This window comes from Corvus brachyrhynchos, unplaced genomic scaffold (genome assembly GCF_000691975.1).
Source record: "Corvus brachyrhynchos isolate BGI_N302 unplaced genomic scaffold, ASM69197v1 scaffold32, whole genome shotgun sequence".
Taxonomy (NCBI): Eukaryota; Metazoa; Chordata; class Aves; order Passeriformes; family Corvidae; genus Corvus; species Corvus brachyrhynchos.
In genome coordinates, this window is record NW_008237919.1 from 5,317,841 (window position 1) to 5,340,070 (window position 22,230).

The 22,230-nt window shown below is 38.3% G+C and overlaps 1 protein-coding gene across 5 annotated transcripts in view; it reads left to right on the top strand.

Annotated features, from left to right (window-relative positions):
- PPHLN1 (periphilin 1) overlaps nt 1–21,208 on the top strand; it is a 64,543-nt gene extending 43,335 nt beyond the window's left edge. For all 5 annotated transcript variants that reach the window (XM_017733143.1, XM_017733142.1, XM_017733141.1 and 2 more), the window contains one exon: nt 19,745–21,208. In XM_017733143.1, coding sequence (XP_017588632.1) covers nt 19,745–19,954 — 210 coding nt within the window. In that variant the 3' untranslated portion in view covers nt 19,955–21,208. The remainder of the gene's footprint in view (nt 1–19,744) is intronic.
- The last annotated feature ends 1,022 nt before the right edge of the window (nt 21,209–22,230 follow it).

The following is a 22,230-nucleotide window of genomic DNA, read 5'->3' on the forward strand; positions in this document are numbered from 1 at the left end:
GAGCGGTGCTGCCGGAGGCAGCTTTATTGGTCCGGCAAAGGGGAGCCAGGGACGAGCATCTCTCTGCCCTCACAGGGGCAGAGGGCTGGCTTTATAGGGATACAGGAGGTGGGTGTCAGAAGGTAAAGGTCAGTGGGTTACAAAGGATCTGCATAGGGTCTCCGAGAGCATTCTGGGTTTGTCTTCTTCTCACTGTTACTGAAAAGTGGCTCCCTTTCCAGGGGAGCTCTGCTGGGAGATTAAGCACTCTCCTTATCTCAGCAGTTGTCCCTCCAAGGCAGTGGCTGGGCATACCCCACACTTCATTATGTGATCGAGCAGCACTGCAGACTGCAAGAGCTCAGAGGATTGTTTGCTTACGGACATTCTTAAAGGGCATTGTTTACAGGTGTTACAATTTGGTGGCAGATCTCTGGAAGACTTAAATGAGAGAGGGTTAGTAGTTAGGTACTTGATGAAATTGCTGGACTTTGCTGAAACCAAAGGACATGTGAAAAAAGGACATGTTCAAATCTGAAAGACAAGATTGACTTCTTGGTCAGATAGAGTGAAAATCCAAGGAGTTATTAATTTAATAGCATTTTTTCAATCAAAAGCTGGTGGTGATTGTTTGACTTAAAATTTCTGGTTCTGTTGTGAGAAACCAGAAGAACAAAAACAGGATGAAAGAAGACTTGGAAACTATAATAGTGAGTGGGCTGGAAAGAAGAAAGATTAGTTTCAAGAGATGATGAGTGTCAACAGGATTGGAAAAGGTGTTAGGAAGAGAAGAAACTCACTAAAACTGTGTGGGCCATGATATATAATTAGGAATTAATTTTGAGAAATTGCCTACTGAAAAAACTGTCAGAAGTTGAGATGCTTGGAAGGATAAGCAGAATTGACACTGGCAAACCTCCTGGGAATGCTGAAAGATAAAACCAGAAATGATGAATCGTCTGAGCCTTGATAAAGGCAGTAGTTTCTGTGGGAGTGAGGGTTATTGTTTTTGTGGGTTGGAGTTTTTTGTTTGTTTGTTAGGTTTGTTGGTTTTTTTTGTTTTTTTTTTGGTGGTGGGGTTTTGTTGTTGGTTTTAATAACTTGGATTTAATTCAGAGGATAGAAAAATGCTTCTCTCCAACTTCGTCTCCATCTTATTCTTGCTTTAACAGAAGGGCATTGGTGGATTTAAGAAGTAGGTTAGCAATGGTGTTTTTATTTTTGAACTCTTTTAAGGATTAAAGATAAAATTATCTCTTAGTAGGCTCACTGCACCAAAGATTAAAATTTTAAGTATTTTTTATTTTTACAACCTACTGTCTCTTCAGCATTGTAACTAGGGAAACTTGCTGCTTCCTGCATTGAAACAGACTAAGGGCAAAATCAGTCCCATATACCTGGTAACTAGATCCAGAAATTTAAATTCCCTCAGAAACAGTCCAAGCTCAAAGAACTACTGTCTAGCATCTCTACCCCTGCACTCCGATTATGCATCAGCTCTATCAGTATCCCTGATACAGTCTGAGCATTGATCTTCTGAAAGACAGGAGTCTGAGTGGTGTTTAACACAAGATGTATATAGGCCAAACAGGGAACAGTGTCATAAGGAAAAGTTTCATAAAACCATATGCAATGATGGGATGGTGGTAACTGAGCAAACATGTGAAAACCCATGGAAAGTGGCAAATGAAATGTAGTGGCAGGAAGGTAGGTGACAGGAAGGACTTGATGTTTGGCATGGAAGCAGGTTTCCATTTCTCCTGCCCTGGCAAGTACTTTCAGGCCTCAGGAGGTTGAAATAGACTGCAACAGAAGAGTGTCACACACAAAATCTGTAGGTAGGGAAAATCTGCTGAAGTGTGAATCTACAGTTTTGTGGGGGTTTGTGTGTCTTTTACAGACTTTTTTCTACAACAGAAGCTTGTTTTGTAGATGACAGTTTTCCTAGTGCTTGTAGTTTAGTCTTCTAATCCATTTGTAATCTGATTTATGTACAACACTGACTCATGTATAAATATAGGATCATCTGTGACCAAAGACATTTTGGTGACAGGTTGTGTTTGTCACCTGGTTCTTAAATTTATATGCTGTATCTCAGTGTCTCACCTAGCCTGATGTCTTCTTTCTTTTGGCAGTTGTTTAATTGAGTAGGTTAAACTCAATATGTTGTAAAGATGGGTAAATTATAGCTATTCATTTTCTCTAACCTTTAAAATACTGGGTAATCTTATAGTTCTAAAAGGCATCAGAACTGAGAATTTTTCTGAAGTTTAATTTCCTAAGTTATATGGGGAAGAAATCTACAGTTGCATAAGTTGCTTATGCATGTGCTGCTTCTTTAAGTTAAGATTATGAGGCTATTAGATTTTTATCTTGGGGTATAAATGACTAATGCATATCACCATTTATTGCTGACCCACAAAGGATCACTTTCCTGTTTTGTTTGACTCTTGTTTGCTTTGGTGTTGTGACTTGAGTCTTCAGTGGTTGTCTGGATGTACTCTAGTATGGCTATCACAATGGCATGCTTCACAAAATAGGGCAGAAAAACAAGGGCCAAGATTTCCCCACAGGACAAAGTTTATGGTGTGCCTGTTTTACCTTGGTACTTTGACTTGGAAAGGCTAATAGAGTTGCTCATAGAGTCAGCCTGACTTGAAAGAAACACAGAAAGTGAATACTGACAAAATCGAGTGGGTCGTGGGTTGTTTGTGGTTCTTTACCTTCTCATGCTTCTTGAGAAGAACTGTTCATACATTAATTTTCTGAACTATTGGACTTCAAGCTCTGAATGACAACAGTAACCTTTAATAGATGGGTTTGATACTGTTTCTCCAAGTTTTAATTTGTTTATTAGCAATCTTTCCTCTTCTCCTGGCTTCAGATAGCTTAAATACTTGGTTTCATTACAACATGAAATGTTCTCCTTACTTGGGTACTGTGCGTGCTTACTTGACCATAATTACACCTCACAAGCTGTTCACCACCTTAGTATAGTAAATAATTTATATATTAACTTTTTTGGTCACGTGCTACCTAAATAAAAAAAAACTCGACATAAGCATTTTTAAACACAAAATCATGAATAGATTAGGATATGCTGACACAAGCTTTTCAGTGATCATCTTCAGCTGGAAATTTGCCCATTTTATTATGTTTCTTCTTCACTTGGGGTCCTGGAGAAATTATCTTGTGCAATTGTAGAGTATCTGTGCTGTGTATCTTTCCACTCTATTGTTTGATTTCAGCTAAATTCAATTTAGGCATAAACCAAGATGATTAGTTGTTACAAGCTTTATGAAAATAGTCAGTAACAGAAACTGTATGAGTTCCAGTTGAGACTATATTATGATTGCATCCCATTAGACATCAAGAAGTCCCCTTAAGCAAATGCTGCTGTCAAAACCAACCTGTACCACTGCAGACTTCAGCTGTACGTTACAAAGAGTTTGGTGGCAACCATAGTTTGAGGAATTTCATCCCTGTATTGTACTGTTCCCTACGCTGGCACAGTAGTCTTTGTGGGGCCTGACCATGAATCAGATCAAGAGAAAGAAAGAAAAATTTGCAAACACTTACTTAAGTAATTCTCTTAAGTTCAGTGTGTTTCCTTAAATGTGCCTGCTGCTACAAGTGAGTAGCCATCCTGTGTTGTGTGTTGAGCTACTACTGTTTCTGAACATTCAGTGTCATAAAGTACTGCTTTAGACAGTTATTTAATCATCAGGCAGAAATCATTGAGAATTAACTCGCTTGGAAGCGCTAGTGCATCACTAGACACCCTCAGAACAGTCTCTTTCAACTGGCCTGTTGGAGCCAAACTTTGATTTAGTTGTGAAATAAGCTGGCCCCTAAGTTCTTGGAACTATTTCTAGCTGAGGAATGAGGTGACCTCTGAATTGGAGGGTGGAGGAAATCTGGAAGAGATGAAAGGATTTGTGGTGACAGGAGAGGTAGGGTTAGTAACTGAGTGTGGGAAGCAATGAACAAGGGTGGGACTGGACTTGCAGTTGAAAAAAAAAAAGATTTTTGCCAAGATCAGGAACTGCAGCCAAGAGGGTGGGGGGAAGGAATGAGATGGGGAACATGGGTGGAGATGGGAATTAATTCCACAGAAGCTCTAAAGCCCATGGGCAACTGCAGTGGAGTTTCTCCCTGGCTGGAGGGTGGAGACGCTACATCATGCAAGAAAACCCGTTGCTATTTCTGGTGCCAGAAACAAGTGGGGAGCAGGCAGGTGCTTCCAGCTTGGTGTCTTCCTCTCTGGATGCCCTCGAGGCATCTGCAGGAAGCTACAATTGTAAGGCAGGAAATGCAGCGTTCCTGCATCAAGTACCTGAAATTGCTTACTAAAAAATTTGATAAACATGCCATTCATGGCTGTTCTTCTGTCTCTTCTGTTCAGTTTACTGTATTTGTCATCAACTAGGATGTAAATGTAATGTAACTTAATGTAAAAATGAGGTTTTAATGAAATTATTAATCTGGTTACCCAAGTATAGGTCTAGCCATAACTCAAAAATGCCCTGATGAATTTTTTTTTAATGCTTTTCATAGTTTTTGTCAAATGTATTCTTAGGCATAGCTACAGCTCATTGTACAATTTTCCTTTTTCTTATGTTGAAATGGAAGGAGGTTTCTTGCAACTATGTTTTTGCTAAAATCAGAAGCAAAGATAAGCAAGTAGTTATATGATCTCTCATGACCCAGATAAGTTACTAAAAACCAGTGTGCTTTAGGAGTGCTCCTTTCTACTTTAAGTAGGATGGACTTCTTGCTACCCAGAAAAGCATGTACCGTTATAATGAGCTGGCTCTGAAGCCTTTTAATGTGTGTAGGCATTACTCGTGTCACAGTAAGCAGGCAGAGCAGCGATCCCAAAGAGAAGTATCTCATCTACTGTAAAGGTTGTTCTAAGTATTCCTAATAAAACATATGTGCATATTGCTGAGGAGTTATATTGAGATATGCAGAGGCCTATTGGGGATAAAGTGCTGAGCTTGGTTTTGTCTGTTGTGGATCAACTAAGATTTTAAAAGAGGCAAGGACATTTAGCATGTTACCCAAGTATAAACACTCAGTGTCTGGTGTCAGGTAAGGTTTTTTATGGGTGTAAGGATAAAAACTTTCTTTGGTACGTTTGCAGTTGATTTCACTGTGTATCACTCAGCAGGTAGGTGTAACTAATAAGCAAGTAGTTTTTTACTGTACTCCTTAAAGCTGTTGTATTACATACTGTATTAAAGCTCTGAAAGAACGTGTGTGCATATGTACATAATATATATAGTGGGCAGTGTTTCTGTTCTTTAGATAATGTTTCCATGCAGTTATGGAGCATACCTTTATTTGTAGTTTCCTGTTTCATAGAATGCATGAAATGTAAATGCATTTCTGTCACAAGGTGATATGAAGATGTTCACATAGTTCAATTGACTCAAAATGTTTTTCAGTGAATTTTTTATTTTTCGGGCTACTAGGGTTATATGAGAACTTGAGTAAATACTTGCTAAGGGAATGGGGAGGACTCAGATAAAATTATGGGAGAAGTGAAGGTAGTCAGAGATAGTAGTGCTTCCTTTGTTAGGTATTTATTGGCCAAACTGCAGGGTCTTTGGAACAAGAAGAGTGATTTGGCTTTGTCCACAGTGCAGTTTTCTGAGCAGTGATGAACTAAGGAGAACAAAGAAAAGAGGTAAACAAGTGAAAAAGATTAGTACTAAGTTAAAGTAATATGAAGAGAGTAAATTGATTATGTTAAAACTAAGCAATAGTTCTAAAATCAGGTTTAGGTGCATTGCAACCAATAAATGGAAAGTCTTAGTTGTGTTTTCTTCATCAAGAGTGTAAACTGTTGACTTTCCCTAGAGAAGGCAACTTTTTTTTCCCTTGAACAGTTGCTGTTATTATTTTACACGGTCCATGCTACTCTGAAATACATAAATAAATTAAATAATTCTTGTTTAGTATGTAAATTCTTTGTGTATACTTATCCTTGAAATAGCAAAATTCCTTACCAGCTGGTTTAAAAATAGAAAGTTTGTAATGTTTAAACCTTTATGTGATTTTAAGGAAAAAAAAGCCCACTGGACTTTCTAATTTAAATGAGAAAATGTCATCATTTTCATTGTTGTTTTTTATTTAATTTGGCTTGCTCTGTTCTAAATAATTAAATATTTTTTTCCTAATTTAATTCTGATTCCAGACAGTACAGTTCATTCTTTATTACCATGAGCTGTTTGGGATTTTTTTTAATCTTTGGTTTTTTTTTTTGGTGGGGTTTTTTTTCTTTTTTTTTTTTTTTTTTTTTGTTATTTTTGGTTTGTTATTTTTTGTGGGGTTTTTTGCTGGTGTTGTGGGGGGAGGTTGTGTTTTGTTTTGTTGGTGTTTTTTTGTGATTTTTTTGTTTGGTTTTGTCTTTTGGGTTTTTTCTTTGAATTCTGGAAGGCTGTGTGAAGGAAGCAATGCCTTATTTTTCAGGATATGTTTGTACGAATAACCTCTGTGTATTCTGTATCTTTGAGAACGCGTGGTAATTTTGTATGAAGTAAGGTTAAAAGGTAAATGGTGTGGTACTGTTTCTTTTGGCTATTGCATTGAAGTGTTTGACCTTTAGCAACCGGTCTTTATCTTAGGCAGTAAACTGTTTAGTTCTGCTTATCAAAAGAGACTTCACTGCTCTCTTTCCATGCTGTTCTCATCCAAAACACACTGTATCAATCCAGTATCAGTAGATTTTATCAGCAGCAGCTATTATTCTGTTTAGAGATTCAGCATAAAAAGTTTGTTGTAACAGTACATTTTATTCTGTAAATATTTTCATTTGTACTTCAGTGGTTTCCAGTTTCATTATCTAGTTTATATCTTCTTTTGTATTACCTCCTTATTACCCTTTCCCCCAGTTTTAGCTGTTTGACCTGAAATTACTTAGTTTGGTGTTGCTGTAAAGTGAGTTATTTTAGGCTATTCACACTAAATCCTATGTATGTCTAAAGGTAAGGTTAAAATGGCAAAGTAAGTATCTTTGCAGATTTTTGACAGATTTTCTAATTATTTGGGGATCCCTTCAAATCATCGACATGGTGGTGGTAATTTGAAATCTGATGAAGTGTTTAGTTAAACAACTCCCCCATACCTTCAGTTGTCTGTGTGGTTTACCAGAGTGAAGTTCTACACATTGAAGTATTGGCCAGAGGCAGAATTTGCTGTATCTCTGAAGTGACTATAATTCATAATGCTGCTGGTGATACTCAATGAATCTGTAACCTGGAGGAGGTTGTCAGAGTTTGAGGCAGCTGCTGGTTTGTTCTAGCTTTTTTTTTTCACTGACTTGTTAATTTACATGATGCTTTACTGCTGTTACTAGTAAACAAATACTGGTACCATAGTCAGCCTCCCTGTTTATAGTTATAGTAAATAGGATATTTCAAGAAGTAAATCCAAGAAGACTGAGCCTAGACTGCTAGTATCCTTGTGTCAGCATTAGTGTGTCCAGCAGGGCCAGGGCAGTGATTGTCCCCCTGTACTGGGCACCAGTACAGGGGCCAGTCCAGTTCTGGGCCCCTCACTACAACAAGGACATTGAGGTGCTGGAGCATGTCCAGAGAAGGGCAACGGAGCTGGTGAAGGGCCTGGAACACAAGTCTTACGAGGAGTGGCTGAGGGAGCTGGGGTTGTTCAGCCTGGAGAAAAGGAGGCTCAGGGGAGAACTTAGCACTCTCTACAACTGCCTGGAAGGAGGTTGTAGCAAGTAGAGTAGCTGTCTCTTCTCCCAGGCAGCAAGTGACAGGACAAGAGGATATGGCTCCAGGTTGCACCAGGGAAGGTTTGGATTTGATATTAGGAAAAATTCACCAAAACAATTGCCGAACATTGGAACAGGGTGCCCAGTAGAGTGGCGGAATCACTATCCATGGTGGTATTTGAAAGATGTGTAGATATGGCACTTAGGAACAAGGTTTAGTGGTGCACTTGGTAGTGTTGTGTTTACAGCTGGACTCAATCTTAAAGGTCAGCCTTAATGATTCTGTGATTCTGAGTTTTATTTCTTGAGTACTGGATATATCTCTGTTATTTTTTGACTTGGTGGATTTGTTGCATCGTGCTGCTAGCAAAATTTCTGGGTGTCAGGGATCACAGAAAGCTGCCCTAAGCTGTCTGAAGAATACAGAGCTAAAGCTCTCAAAAACTGTCTCAAAAAGAAACCCCAACACAGAACAGTATTTGATGATCCCAGTTTCTTCTCCCTTTTTATAAGGACAGGCTGAAGCCAGACTCAAAAAGAATCAAAGCTTTTCAGTGGATGCCAGAATCTGAAGACAAGCAAACATTTCAAGAAGTCATGAGTGTGTATTCATGATATATGAATATCTTGCCAAGTTTGTTCCCTATCTGTCTTCTGTCAGTTCACCCACCCCATCAGACAACTTCTGGAAAATGTTCAGTGACACTGGATTGAATAGGGCAGACATTCCTTTAATGAGTTTGATAGGTAACAGTTCTTGTGCTGAAATGCTGCAGCCGTGCTTAACTATCTCATTAAGAAAAGCTTGTAAAGAAAAGCCAGTAGAAACACTGTAGAAAGCCAGTGTTCTTAGAAGATGTTTTTAAGTACAAAATAGGCTTCTTTTTCCACAATGAAAAAGACCAGTGATTTCCAAGCCCTTTTGAACCAGCTGATTGCTGTGATTCTTCAATATTGCTTATGAGTGTAACCCAAACTTACAGAATAATTAATTCCAAGTACTGTGGGATACAGTCAGTGGTATATCCACTCAGTAAATTAAGAACTTGTACTACATTCCCTTGGAACCACAGTTGATAATCGCTGCCCTAAGACACATGATTTACTAACCATAGAAGACTAATCTCTACTCCTTGTGACTTTCTCTTTAGGGAGAGACATGCTTTCTGTTTTTGCCAATTTTTGGAACAGATTTCTGCTTCCAAATTGACATGGAAATAACTAGAATTGTGGGAACAGATTCAGAAGGAGAGATAGTTCATGTGTTGAATGCTAAAAACATAGGAGGAATGAACATATTTTCAGTAAGAAATGAGGCTTCATTCATTCATGAGGTTCTCTGACCTGCTCCAACCCCAGCCGTTGTGCCAGCTTTATGTTCTGTTTCTGTATATATTTTGTATTTGACTGAAGTTACATATTTAGATATGCAGACATTTAAACAGAGATCCTGTGTGCTTTGTCTGTCTGGATTAGGTGGAAGTTCAGCGAGTGTTTCCAGGTAAGCTCAAGGTGGACACACTAGTGTAAAGCTATAGATAAATGTCCTCTTTAGATGCTATCCATAGCTGCTCATCACTTGCTCACCCAGGATAGGAGATTCCTCCCTGCAGCCCAGCTGATGTCCTAGCATGTGACCTAATCAGACTGGTTTTGCCTAAGAATTCATTTTAGAAGTACTCCTGTATATTACTGGTTCGCACAAACAAGTGGGGTGATGGTTTCTGGCATAGGGATGCTGACAGCTGGGAAGGGGGAATAGCAGCTGCATGTGGAAAAAGATACGTATCTACAAGCTAAGGAAAGATTAGAGAAGTCCTCCAAAATAATTTACTTTTTAATTTATTTGGTTTTACATTTGAAATGAGTACTTAAAAGAAATGATGAGTGACTATTTCAAGGGTAAAGGCAGGACAGTAACTTGGACATGAAAAAAATTTGATTCATTATTGAGGTACTAATAAAACTGATTTGTGAGGCTAATATAATGTGTGAAGTAATTCTAAACCTTCAGAAGCAGTAAGGTTTAACATAAACTAAGCCATAAAATGTTGGTAATCGAAGTAATTGTTTTTCTTCTTGCAGCTGTTGCTTTTCTGAAAAGCTGTCCATTGCATACAGTAGTTTACTTGTTTTATGTAGTATTTTCTTTATGCTGCATGTGTGATGAAAAAACCTACCCTTTGACATGCAATTTCAAACTTGCTTTAGCATATTTTTAACCATTAAAGAAAAAAAAAAATTAAGTTGCTCTTTATCTAGTGATAGGGAGGAAATTTTCTCATATAAGGACTGGTTCTTAAACTCATAGATCCACCAGTTTTGAGTTTGTATTAGCAATGCTGCTGCCAGTTAATTGTGTAACTGATCTGCTCAGAGTTGCTCTTAATTGGAAAGAAAGGGGGTTTTTTAGTTATTTCTTTCTATTGCTGCTTATTTTCATTGTGCAATTGGAGAAAATACAGACAATCCACACCTCAGGATAAAATGCTGTCTTGCCCGTTAACAAAAATTAGCCCACTTAATGCAGAATGTTGTTGAATCTGAGAATATTTGTAGCTGAGGATATTTGTTGAAAGTGGGACAACTTTTGTTGAGGGAAACTGAGTCATCACAAGTCAGTTTTGGGTAAAATCAAATGCATAATTTTTGATCTTGACTTCAACACAGTTGATCTGTGTGGATTTTGAACTACTGTACGTTTCCTACGAAATATTTGTGTTGTTTTGATGACAAGAAAGATTAGTTTGTCATTTTATTGTTGCTGTTAATATATAGCCCATTCTGCTGAAGCTTAAATGAATATCACTTTCCTTTATGGTCAGTGGACGTAACTGAAAATTATTTAAAGCATTTTTAACAAGAGAATTAACATAGAGTCTTTTGTAGATAAACTTCACCCTTCCTGTTTTGGATGGAGCAAGAACTTTACCGTGGAGCAGATTTAGGAAGTGGCTTTCCATCAATTCAGTATTTTATAAATAAAAAGTTGTAGGGTGAGGCCCTTCCTTTGGCATATGGCTGATTATTTCCTGTTTGATCCTGAGCTGGTGTATTTCAGGTAATGGGAGTTTTCTAGCATCTGTTGGAGAGGAGAATTTTTAGGATTTTGTTTTCATTTATGCTCCTACAAAAATACAGTTTCTATGTTTGCATATTATTATAGAACAAAGAGAAATTATCAGATATATAAATAGTTCCCCTTTTACAACTTGTGGACTTGGCTGCACAGTTGTTTGTACCAGGGCATTCTTAAACATACAGCTGGGTATTCTTATACATGAGCTGAAAAGATGTCATTGACACGTCTTCAAGAGATCGTCAGTACTTTCAGCGAGGTTTAGAAACTGATGAATTGTAATTGCAATGGATTTTTTTGGATTTCAGGTTTATCATCTCCTTGCACAGGGCACACACCTACTGTAAGAAGAACATGTAAGAGGCAGAATTTAGACTCATACTGCTGTTTTACCTAAGGAACACACAAGTTAATATATGAAGTAACACTACCCTCATCCAACACATCTGTTGTAAAGAAGCCTATGAAATCTAGGCCACACACAAACTGGTCTCCAAGGGCCTGTAGTTGGTGTTAGAATGCTGTTATTATGTGGTCTGATTGGTTTAGTAAAGAATTATCTCCAGTAAAACCATGTAACATAATAGTTCTTGCTCTCCCACATGGGAGCTACTTCTGCTTGACTAAGCAAGGCATTTCTTGAAGAAGTAATGATACACTTGCTCTTGCCAAAATGTAGCATTAAATGAAGTATATCATCGTGTACATTTCTGTTGTGTACCAGTTCTTGTTCATTTAAACATTTGTGTCAAATCTTCCACCATAGTATTAAAAAAATATTAAACACATGGATTCCTAGCAATATATTTAAAATAAATTCTTGCTTCTTATTGAAAACTCGTGTAGTAGTTTTAAAGCAATGAGTAACTATTTGGAATTTGTAAGTTTTCATAAATTAAAACTCTTGTTTTCTAAATAGCACCAACTTCTGCTGTGTTGGTTCTGAATTATGCAGCCTTGCTCTACAGATCTGTCCTTGGGTAAACAGAGCTTTAAACACATACTGCCCTTGCTGAGGGACTTCACTTTTTATTGCTTTTTAATTATATTGTTCTTTAGGTCTCCTCAGCAGTGTCATACAAAAGCTGTATGTCAATCTTTAGATTGCTCTATAAGCATTGAGGAAATGCACAAAAAGGTGTAATTTTTTGTTTGGATGGTGAAGGGAAGAAGAAGGGCGTTGGCGAGGTGTGGAGCCTCTCTTCAGAGGTATGATTGTTGCCGAGGGGCCAAGCCCTGCACAGCAGAAGCCGTAGGCAGAGAAGGCTGATGTGGGCAGCCATGGAATGCTGCAGCCAGTCATGGGCTTTCCCAAGCAGTGGTGGGCTCCACCCCATTTCAAACCCCTTGGCTTCACTGTAACTGCACAGGTGTCAAGAGGGGCATGGTATAAAGCAAAGTAGTATCTAGATGATGTCTTGAGCCTAAACTGGAGGTAATGGATTCACACAGGTAAATAATTCTGCCTGCATGTTTTCTTCCCAGTGCATGTAAAAGACCAGGGTTGTGTCTTAGGACCCAAGCCAACTCTTCAGGGTTTTCAGCCTTGAAAATGTGTTTGTAAACTCAGCAGAGTTGGCCACTGTTAACACAGACACCCACCCCTCAATTTTACAGAGCGCTTTTCATCTCTTTTCATACTAGAATTCTACTTTTAAATGAAGGGGAAGCCTTGTGATGGCATTGTTTCAGACTGCATTTCCTCTATCAGATTAGTTTAGTCAAAGGGATGAATGATGCTGTGATCTAGAAGCAAAGGGCTGTAAACCAGCTGAGCAGAAACATTGTGGCTCGCAGCACCTGTCCCTGCTGTGCTTTGCTCACCTGCTGCCCCCACATGTTGCCAGTTCTGGTCCTTGAAGACAAAGCAGACTTCAAATCTGAATTCCTGTCTCTTTTAAAGTGAGGGCTCTGTCAGCGTCTGTTCTCCACAAGGGGCTTCCAGGAGACTTTTCTGTCAGATATTTAGATGCCAAAAATGGTGGGCTTACATTCTAAAAGTTGATTAAATCTATTGAAGTTCCTAAAAAGGAACTTGAAAGTTTCATTGGAAAGGGAGGAAGAACTGCATTTAAGTGCAAATAACTTTAATGTTTTGCATATCTTCAGTAAGAAGCAAATTAACATGAAATTGTTCATTATTACATAATATATTAAATAACTTGTTTCTTCCAATTTGCATTTCAATGAGTATCTAGTTGGTCTATAAACACATTGATTAATGGGTGCAGAAAATAGTACATGGATACAGGGCAAAATTGTTAGTGTGTTTTTGAGAAAGGAATAGAGTACACTTGTTGATATTTTATAATTTAAAATTGTATGCCATTGTAAACTGTATACTATTGTAACCAAGCATTGAATTTGTTCTATGTTAATTTAGTTTTTTGTAACCATAAAAATTAGTTCATCTTGGTTGAAAATCAGTTTTAAATGTCTTGATCATGAAAATTGTCTGCAAGTGGTTTAATGACAATTCTGAGCATTCTTTGCACCGTGGAGCTATAAACTTATATTTTGTACTCATAACAGTATAATTATATTGCCACTGCAGTGATGAAAATTTCTCTGTACTCTTTCAGTAGAGGATTAACTTATTGTAGTTTGGAAGAGCAAATTTTGGGTAAGTTACTGAAATCAAATTTGCATGGTAGAAAAACATTCCAAGATAGCATATAAATAAATTAAAAAGAAGAGATTTGGGGAGAGATAGTAATTCCTTTTAAAAGATGTCTTCGACAGAGAATAAGCCGTGATAGTGGCAGTTCAATGTTTAGTAGTTTCCCAATTTGCTTAAGCTTACATGCACAATTAAAATGCAAATTTGACTGCATATGCAATCAGCTTAGAGTTAGGTCTACATTATGAAATATTCCAGTATTGTTTTTAGTTAGGAGTAGAAGAAAAATTATACCTCATAGTCTGTCTCACCCATGCTGGGAAAACCTGGCATAGATGTGGCTTGGTTAATTGAAGAGTGCTTTGTCAGACTTACTGTAGGTCTGCTGAGGAGGGGAAATAAGAAGCCAGTTTATACCACCAGAGGGCTATACCAACCCAGCTATCATGGCTTAGGTGAGAGAACAAAAGCTGTTATCTCTGTCTAGTGTAGGGGGACCCTGGGGCATCACTGAATCGAGGGAAATTTCCAGCAGTTTTCTCATGGAGTATCTGGAATGGACATGGTATGGCTTTCAAACTAGTGCTGTACTTGTGCTCTGCATGTTCATGCTCTGCTGTTGTGAGAAATCAAACTGCCAGTGAGCATGTTGCTTCTTTCCTCCTTGCATGGAGTATTTGATACTTGTGGGAAATATGCTCTTAGTAACTGAAAAGCTCCTGTCTTCTTTAAGATAATATATTAAATGAGTACTTGCATGAATCACAGATGCAAAATTGTGATTGCTGGGCATGTTGGGTCTTCTCAAAGTGAGTTAGTATCTAAAGGTTGCAGGCTATTTAACATGGCTTCTGAGCCACAACCCAGCTCCTTCCCCTGTGTTAACTGAGCCTTGGGGGTCGTTGGCCCTTGGATGAGGAGCTGAGAGCAGGCATCTCTGAAGATGAGTACTGACTCACAGGCACTGATGGTGGGCTGTGTACATATGGTGCAGAGCTGCTCAGATAGTCTGGGCTTGCGTCGTGTTGCTCTGAGGAGTTCTGGCGGAGGCGAGAGAGTGTTAGATGAATCTTGAAATGTATGGAATGCTAAGAATATTCAAAAAATCCAGGAAAGGCTGTGAGGAAAAGATCAAGGTGTTGGAAATTACAGATTAAATCATGGGCGTCAATTTCGCTTGCTAAATCATCCTGTCCATCTAATGGATGTGGTCCTTACCATGTCTGCTGGTCCTGCTTGTCTTTGTGAGCAGAAGTACCGTACCCCTTCTGCACTGGAGTTTCCTCATCTCCTGCATGTAGCTGCTCAAGCTTGGCATATGCAAGTCCCAGGATGAATTCAACTGAAGAGGCTTTCATGTGTGCATGAAGCCAAGAGCATTCAAAAAAAGTGACATAGTGTCATATTCATTCAAAACCATATCTGGAGAGGAAAATGTTTTAATACCTGCATATAAACTAGAGCACATCCATTAGAACAGCTCTCCCAGAAATGAGATGTGGAGATTCATTCGAGTCCTTTCTGAGACGGGAGAAATTTACATCTCGCATTTGCTACTCAGTTCTACTTTCTACAAGCTGTGGACATGAGAGATACAGAGGCTAACTATCCTGGTGGGACCAGTCTTCCAGAGAGTCATTCCAATCATCAGAGAACTTCTCTCTTGTTTCCCATTTCCTCAAAGCCTGTTTAGAACAGATTCTGTGGTTTTAGCTGTTCTGAGTCACCTTGAAAAGTTAAAAAACTTTCCTTTGCACAGACCATTGAGCTAAGCTGGGGAAACTTGATGCATGGGTTGAAATAAGGCTTGTCCTTATCCCCTTTGAGTACCGTGTCTGCTCTTGCTGTTGAAATAAAGCTGGTTTTTGGCCAGGTATGCAAGACTTTGAGCTCAAGATTGCTCTTATAACTTTCTGCAACCTGTAGTCATTTGCAGGGGAGGACGTCTTAAGTTCTAGTTTTTGTTGTCATTACTGTTTATGTTGTCCAACAGCTCTGTTGCACAAAGTGCACATGTGGCTCTGGAACAGTTTTGGGGAAAAACATGGTGCTGTGCTAGTCAGAAAAAGAAAATTATATGGACTTTGTCAGTGAGTGGTAGGTATGTTGTCATGGTATTCCCTAGAAATGTATAATTTCACCTATCAGCAAAGCCATCCAATATGTTTTTCTTTGGTTTAAGCCTAAAACCATTTTTACATTATCACTGGAAGAGGGATATAGCAGTCAAAGACATGAGCAGTCTCCATGTGCTTGCTTCTGCCCCTCTTTCTTCCTGTTCAGAGGTTAACATTCCACAGCTGAGCTGGAAGAAGAGAATGTGTGGTATCCATAATTTCTTTCATGTCAGTGTCATACATTATGTAACTTAGGACATTGTTGATGGCACTTTGAAGTTCACTGTGAAAACTTGGTGTAGTTGTAGATGAGGGAGTTCTCAAAAGTTTCATTCTGCCTGGGGAGTTCTAGGCAGAATGATCACCTCCAACCTGGGCAACTGACATCTCCATTTCTCTAACTACGTCTGGAAGTAAATGTCTTTCAGCTGTATTTAAACAGTTCTAAGCACAAGTTTTGGTTTGGCTTTCTCAAATAAATGAGGTGTCTTCACTAACATATTGCAGGTGCATCACAACTTTATATTTGCATCAAGTACTTATACGGAGAGTGGCATGGCTGATCTCAGCCAAAGCCTCTATGCCCTTATCATGTAACAATAAGAAGAGCTAAAATTCCATGAGAATAATACAAAAGTATGCATATTTGTGATCCTCTGACCTCACAGATGCTAGATGTGCTGATTTTGGAAAACACTTCAAAGAACTTGAATTCAGCTTAAATACTTGTCATGCACAGAAAAAGCAAGACTGCATGTATATATAGCTATATACAGCATGTGTATATAAAATAAATATATTCATGTATTTGGAAGCAGAACAGCTGTTTCTACTTCTCCTTCATCTGCTTACTAAAGTTTTACACGCTCTTTCCATTATGCTGGTGCTGTAACTTAGGTCAGAGAATAAATGTACGCTAGGGCCTCGGTAAATGATCACCCTGTGGCTCTAGCTGTTTTCAGGATTATCTGATTTATATGTCAGACAGAATAATCAGTTCACTGGTATCATTCCCTTTCTTGTTTTTCATTTTAAAAATGTTATTTCTTCTTTCCCCACACATGGAATCATTTTCAGGTTTTAGTTCCAGATGTTTACAGATGAGCTTTCCATGGTCTGAGCTCAAAATCAGTATCAGCTGGAATTTTAAAGATAGGGTTCTTTTCATACCTTGTTGGGTCACAAGTTCTTCCAGTATTTTTCTCCAACAGAGAGCTCTTTTTGCTTGGTTGGAATATTTTCTGCAGTTTTCTTTCTTCCTCAAGCATCACATTCTCAGCTTATTTTTCAGAAATAGCCTCCTTGTATTCTGATAGATGTTAATGTCATGCCACCATCCTCTTCTTTCAAGAGCTTTCAGTGCTTTCACAAATTTTTCAAATCGTTGATTGTACCATTAAGCTGTAATTGACGTATTCTGTATTGATACTCTTGTAATTGATAATCTCCATTTCCTTCTGTAAAGCATAGTAACTTATCTCTGAAAGTTGGTAGTTGTGCCTTGGCTTCAGGTATAAACTGGTTTGTGAAGTTTTCACTTTAAGACCATGGCTCACAGCTCTTTCAGTTGTGCTGATGCATCTGGTTTTAGAATTGAATCACTGAATCACATTACTTGGAGGGGGAAGTAATTTTAAAAGGGAGCATCTCAGTGATGCAATTTATGTTGCAGCTATACAAATAGATTTATCAGCACAATTGGGACGTTGCAGCTATACAAATAGATTTATCAGCACAATAGTGAAGGAGGCAGATTGTACCAGGAGGATCAGAATTAGCAGCTGGGGCAGAAAGATTGTAGAGAGAAAATTGCTCAATTATTGTTAGAGGAGCTAAGCTGTTTTCTTTGTTTTCTGTTGTTAAAACTGTCTTCTTGCTCCACTTTTGCCCTCTTCCCCTCATTTAGGTAAATTCTATTTTTTTTAAGTCTTTTGTCACAAAGTATTGAAAAGATTCATCTCTTGTATGAAGGTGTTTAGTTTCGAGATTGTTGTGATGGCAGAGTGACTTCTGACTGCAGATGCAGTGACGACAATGGCTGTCTTGATTCTCTTCCACGTCTTCTTTTGCAAGAGTTTGGAAGAAAAATGTGCTTAGATCAAGCTAATACTTATATGCTAGGAGTCAGAGAATTTAATCTGGGTTAGTTCTTTGTGGTGTGTGGGAGAAGTAGCAGCACTATTTGCCGTTAGTTTGAAGACCCATGAAAAGTAGAGCATTTCCTTCAGTTGTAGCCTCCCCATGCAGAAGGCGGGGCGATGCATCTGTGTTGTCTCTTAGTGTCAGGGTCTTCTGGAGACTCACGGTTACTATGTTTGTGTACCTGTGGAAGATCATTCACACATCCTTGGTCTGACCACTTTGTGATAAAATAGGTCAAACAGATATGCAATAAGAAAAAAAAAAAATGAACTATTTTCCCCAACGCATAATAGCTTTGGGGAGAAAAATCATTTCAGAAATCATTCCGTGAAGGTGTAAGCAAGCATGCTGCAAGTACTTGAAAGGGTAGCTTAAGCAAAATCCCATCTGTCATATGGCTAATCAGAGACAGCGATTTTTCCTGAGCTTTTTCTTTGGGAAGAGAGAAAAAGTAACGCAGATTTTCTCTGTTTGAAGTTGTTTTACCAAGTACCATGTTTTACTTGCTGTGGAGCATGAGCTCTCAGAGTCTGGGTTTTGTGCTGTTATTTTACTACCAAAGAACTATAAACCCCTCTCTGAGAAAATGCCATGTGCATTTCCACACTTAAAAATGTTTAGCTCAAGTTTGGTTTGGGCTGCACTCTTCTTTTTGACTTGTTACTCTCCACTGAAGACTAGTGTCTGCCTAAAGGTTTCCTTTTATTTGCCATCCAGTGTTTGAAAAGTGGGTCTGATTTTAAACTGTTTACCTAGAGTATGTTATTAAGCATTTAAGAACTGTCTTTATTGAAGGTATCATGATAATCATTGTGTTTCTAAGAATAGTTTGTGTTTGTTTAGTTTTGTGCAGAATGTTGGGATTTTTTTACTGGTTTTCTGACATCAATATGCTTGAGCTGACCTCAGACTGGTTCTTATGAATGGGTTATTTTGGTGGGTTTTCATTGGGGGTGGGATGGGTGTGTTTTGTTTGGTATTTTCTTTAATTTTTAGTAATGAGGAATTGCTTACATACAGTTTTATCATATGTGTCCACAATACAGATAAATGTGAAAGAAAAGGGTTGCACATCTCTATGAAAAAATAGTTCTAAGACAAGCAGACAATACTAAAATATAATCATACTTTGAAGAATATCAACATTTAGCTTTTTTCCCTCAAAAAAGGATATATGGAGATAGAAAACTTACTTCATTCAAAAAGCTAATGTATTTTCTAAATGGAAATTGGCCTAACCGGTTTGAAAATTAACTGCATCTAGCAGTTGGAAGACTTTGGGAAGTTCCTTTTTTTGCTGGGTCTGTAGATTAATAAACTTAGCTGGAATCTGGAAAAAAAATTTAATGTCACTGACTTGCTTTGGAAGTTGCGTAAGAGTGTGGTCATATGTTGCTGAAAAACAGTTGCAGTGATAATGAAAAGTTACTTCACCTCAAATGTGGTGCGTAACTGACTTGCAGACTCTTCATTCTCTGTGGGAGAAGGTCAGATGGGTTCAGGTAAACCACTGCCAGGACTTCTTTAATCCTTAGTGACTGAATCACCAGTGCAATCCAAACTAATTAAAGTCATCTTTGTCAAAGACTTCTACAAGAAACACATATAAAACAAACAAAATTTGGTGAAATTATTTAAACACAACTGGTATTTAAAGTATTAGGAAAGATAACAAACTAAATTATCTGTGCTTTGTATGAAGATTGAGATTGCTAGACATTCCAAAGTTTAATTTTAAATATATTGAAGTGAAAAGAAAATCTGGTTTAGTGTTTGTACTCTGCTCTACCATTATTTATTAAATATTGCTGCAAGGAGAACTTAATCTCTCTTTTATGGCATTTCATCCCATAAAAGTTATTTTTGGTATCCAGATAGCACTGAGCTAGCTACATTTGTATTAGTACAGGTCAGGAGAGAGGAAATGGCCAGTAAGTTTTACAGCTGAAACTCACGTTATATCCAATATCCTTTGTTACATTTGGATCTAACTCAATGAGGTTGCTGGTGTGCTAATGTGTAAAGGGTCTTGCATTTAATAATTTCCTAAAATGTGTTGTTTCTAGGTCTACAGACAAGACTGTGAAACCTTTGGCATGGTAGTGAAGATGCTGATTGATAAAGATCCATCATTAGAGAAGTCCATTCAGTTTGCCCTGAGGCAGAATTTGCATGAAATAGGTGAGCGATGCATTGAAGAACTCAAACATTTCATTGCTCAGTACGATGCTGCCAACCAAGATGTACCAGAGTCTTTCAAAGAGGGCTCATACTAAGGACAAAAGTGTGCTTTTGGGTCCTCTGCATTGTGTCTGCCATACTACATAAATCTGCTTTTTGCGGGGAAAGAGGAGCTCTTGTTGAAGGTTTGAACCCAAGGCCTGTGCTCCTTTGTAATGGCTCAGGTGGCTGTTCCCTTGTCCCCTGTGGTCTCCACGATTGTATTCTTCCTACCGGTTCTTGTTGTCATGTATTCCTTTGAAAGGACGTTCTTTTCAAAAGTCCTGTAAAGCAACAAACTGTTTTTGAAGCCTCTACACGGTTACCTTGGAGAAAATGATCAGTCTGATGTCTGTACACTTATGTTTTGATGCTTACAAGTAACTTGAAACATTGTATTTTTTATTAAAATTACACGAAGCTGCTCTCATTCCTCAAGTTATGCACAAATATGTCTTATACATACTATAGGAAGGGAAAACTTGCAAAATTGGTCACAATTATGATTTAAATTATTTATTCTGGTTTAATTTTAAAATTCAGATTAATTCTGTAAAATTACTCTAGGGGTTATCTCTAGTCTCTGACTGCCAGAACAATTAACTACTTGATGTAAGAAGTGCTGTATTTTTGTTCTAATCGCAGGTTCTGCAAATGCCTTTTAGGTTTTGGTGTTTTCCATATCATGCCTCATTACTAGTAAGCAGTATTATGTAGGATGGATTCCATTTTTTGTTACTATTTGCTCTGTTTTTGACTACACTGTACAGAATGTAGCTGCAGGCAGCCACTGAGCAGGGTAAGGTCCCTTTTCCTACTCTGTCCCTCTCCCCACTTACAACTTCTCAAGCCTTTTCATCCATTAGTTTTAACTATAAGGAAGCTGTGTGTAATCTTCATTTCCAACTTCAAGAAGGAGCAGGAATTGGGGTGTTGAGGATGGCAAGGGAAGTGGGCAGTGAAAGACAGAACAACTTGCAGTTCCAGAACAGTGGTTGAGGAAAGCCAAGAGGCTCTCAGTGAAATCCAGGCAATTTAATACATTTATTAAGATACTGGTTTTTTGGTGAACATTTTAGGAAAGGGGTAACTTGAGTCATAATCACAAAGAGGTAAGTATAAGCATGATTGTTTTGTATACACTTGCATTTAGAACATATGAAACTCTGTAAAAGGACTAATAACTCATTATTTCCAGATTTCATCAGAATGGTGTGCAGAAACATAAATGAAATAGCAATGATTTTGCATGTACAAGGTACTCTGTGTGTCACAGCATCTTACATATGCAAATCTTGATGTGGTGTATTAAATATGCATTGCATCAGATTCCTGAGATGCCTGGTTAGTTCTCAGGTCAGTAAGGGGAGGTTTTGCAGTTGGCTTTTCTTGTTTTCTAAGAGTTCACATTGCTCAAAGGAGATGATCTACAGCTACTACCCTTGTTAGCAGCTGGGACCACTTGTGTGGGCTGCACAGTGAGTGGGAATCAGCTCATGAATCCCACAGGATGATAATTTGGCAAGGGAGAGAGGGGAGGAGAGGCAAGCTGTTGTGACATAGTAGTGAGACCTGACCCACCACCCCTTCTGGCAACAACCTGGTTTATTGAGATCAGTCAAAGTCTTCTCTGATGCTGAAGCACAACTACAGCACTTCTCTACTTGCCTTCAGGACTGAGAGCCTTCAGGATGTTACACCTGAGTTTCTACTTTGGGTTAGAAATGCTAATGGGAAAAAATAATAGTTGTGCTGATGCATCTGGTTTTAGAATTGAATCACTGAATCACATTACTTGGAGGGGGAAGTAATTTTAAAAGGGAGCATCTCAGTGATGCAATTTATGTTGCAGCTATACAAATAGATTTATCAGCACAATTGGGACGTTGCAGCTATACAAATAGATTTATCAGCACAATAGTGAAGGAGGCAGATTGTACCAGGAGGATCAGAATTAGCAGCTGGGGCAGAAAGATTGTAGAGAGAAAATTGCTCAATTATTGTTAGAGGAGCTAAGCTGTTTTCTTTGTTTTCTGTTGTTAAAACTGTCTTCTTGCTCCACTTTTGCCCTCTTCCCCTCATTTAGGTAAATTCTATTTTTTTTAAGTCTTTTGTCACAAAGTATTGAAAAGATTCATCTCTTGTATGAAGGTGTTTAGTTTCGAGATTGTTGTGATGGCAGAGTGACTTCTGACTGCAGATGCAGTGACGACAATGGCTGTCTTGATTCTCTTCCACGTCTTCTTTTGCAAGAGTTTGGAAGAAAAATGTGCTTAGATCAAGCTAATACTTATATGCTAGGAGTCAGAGAATTTAATCTGGGTTAGTTCTT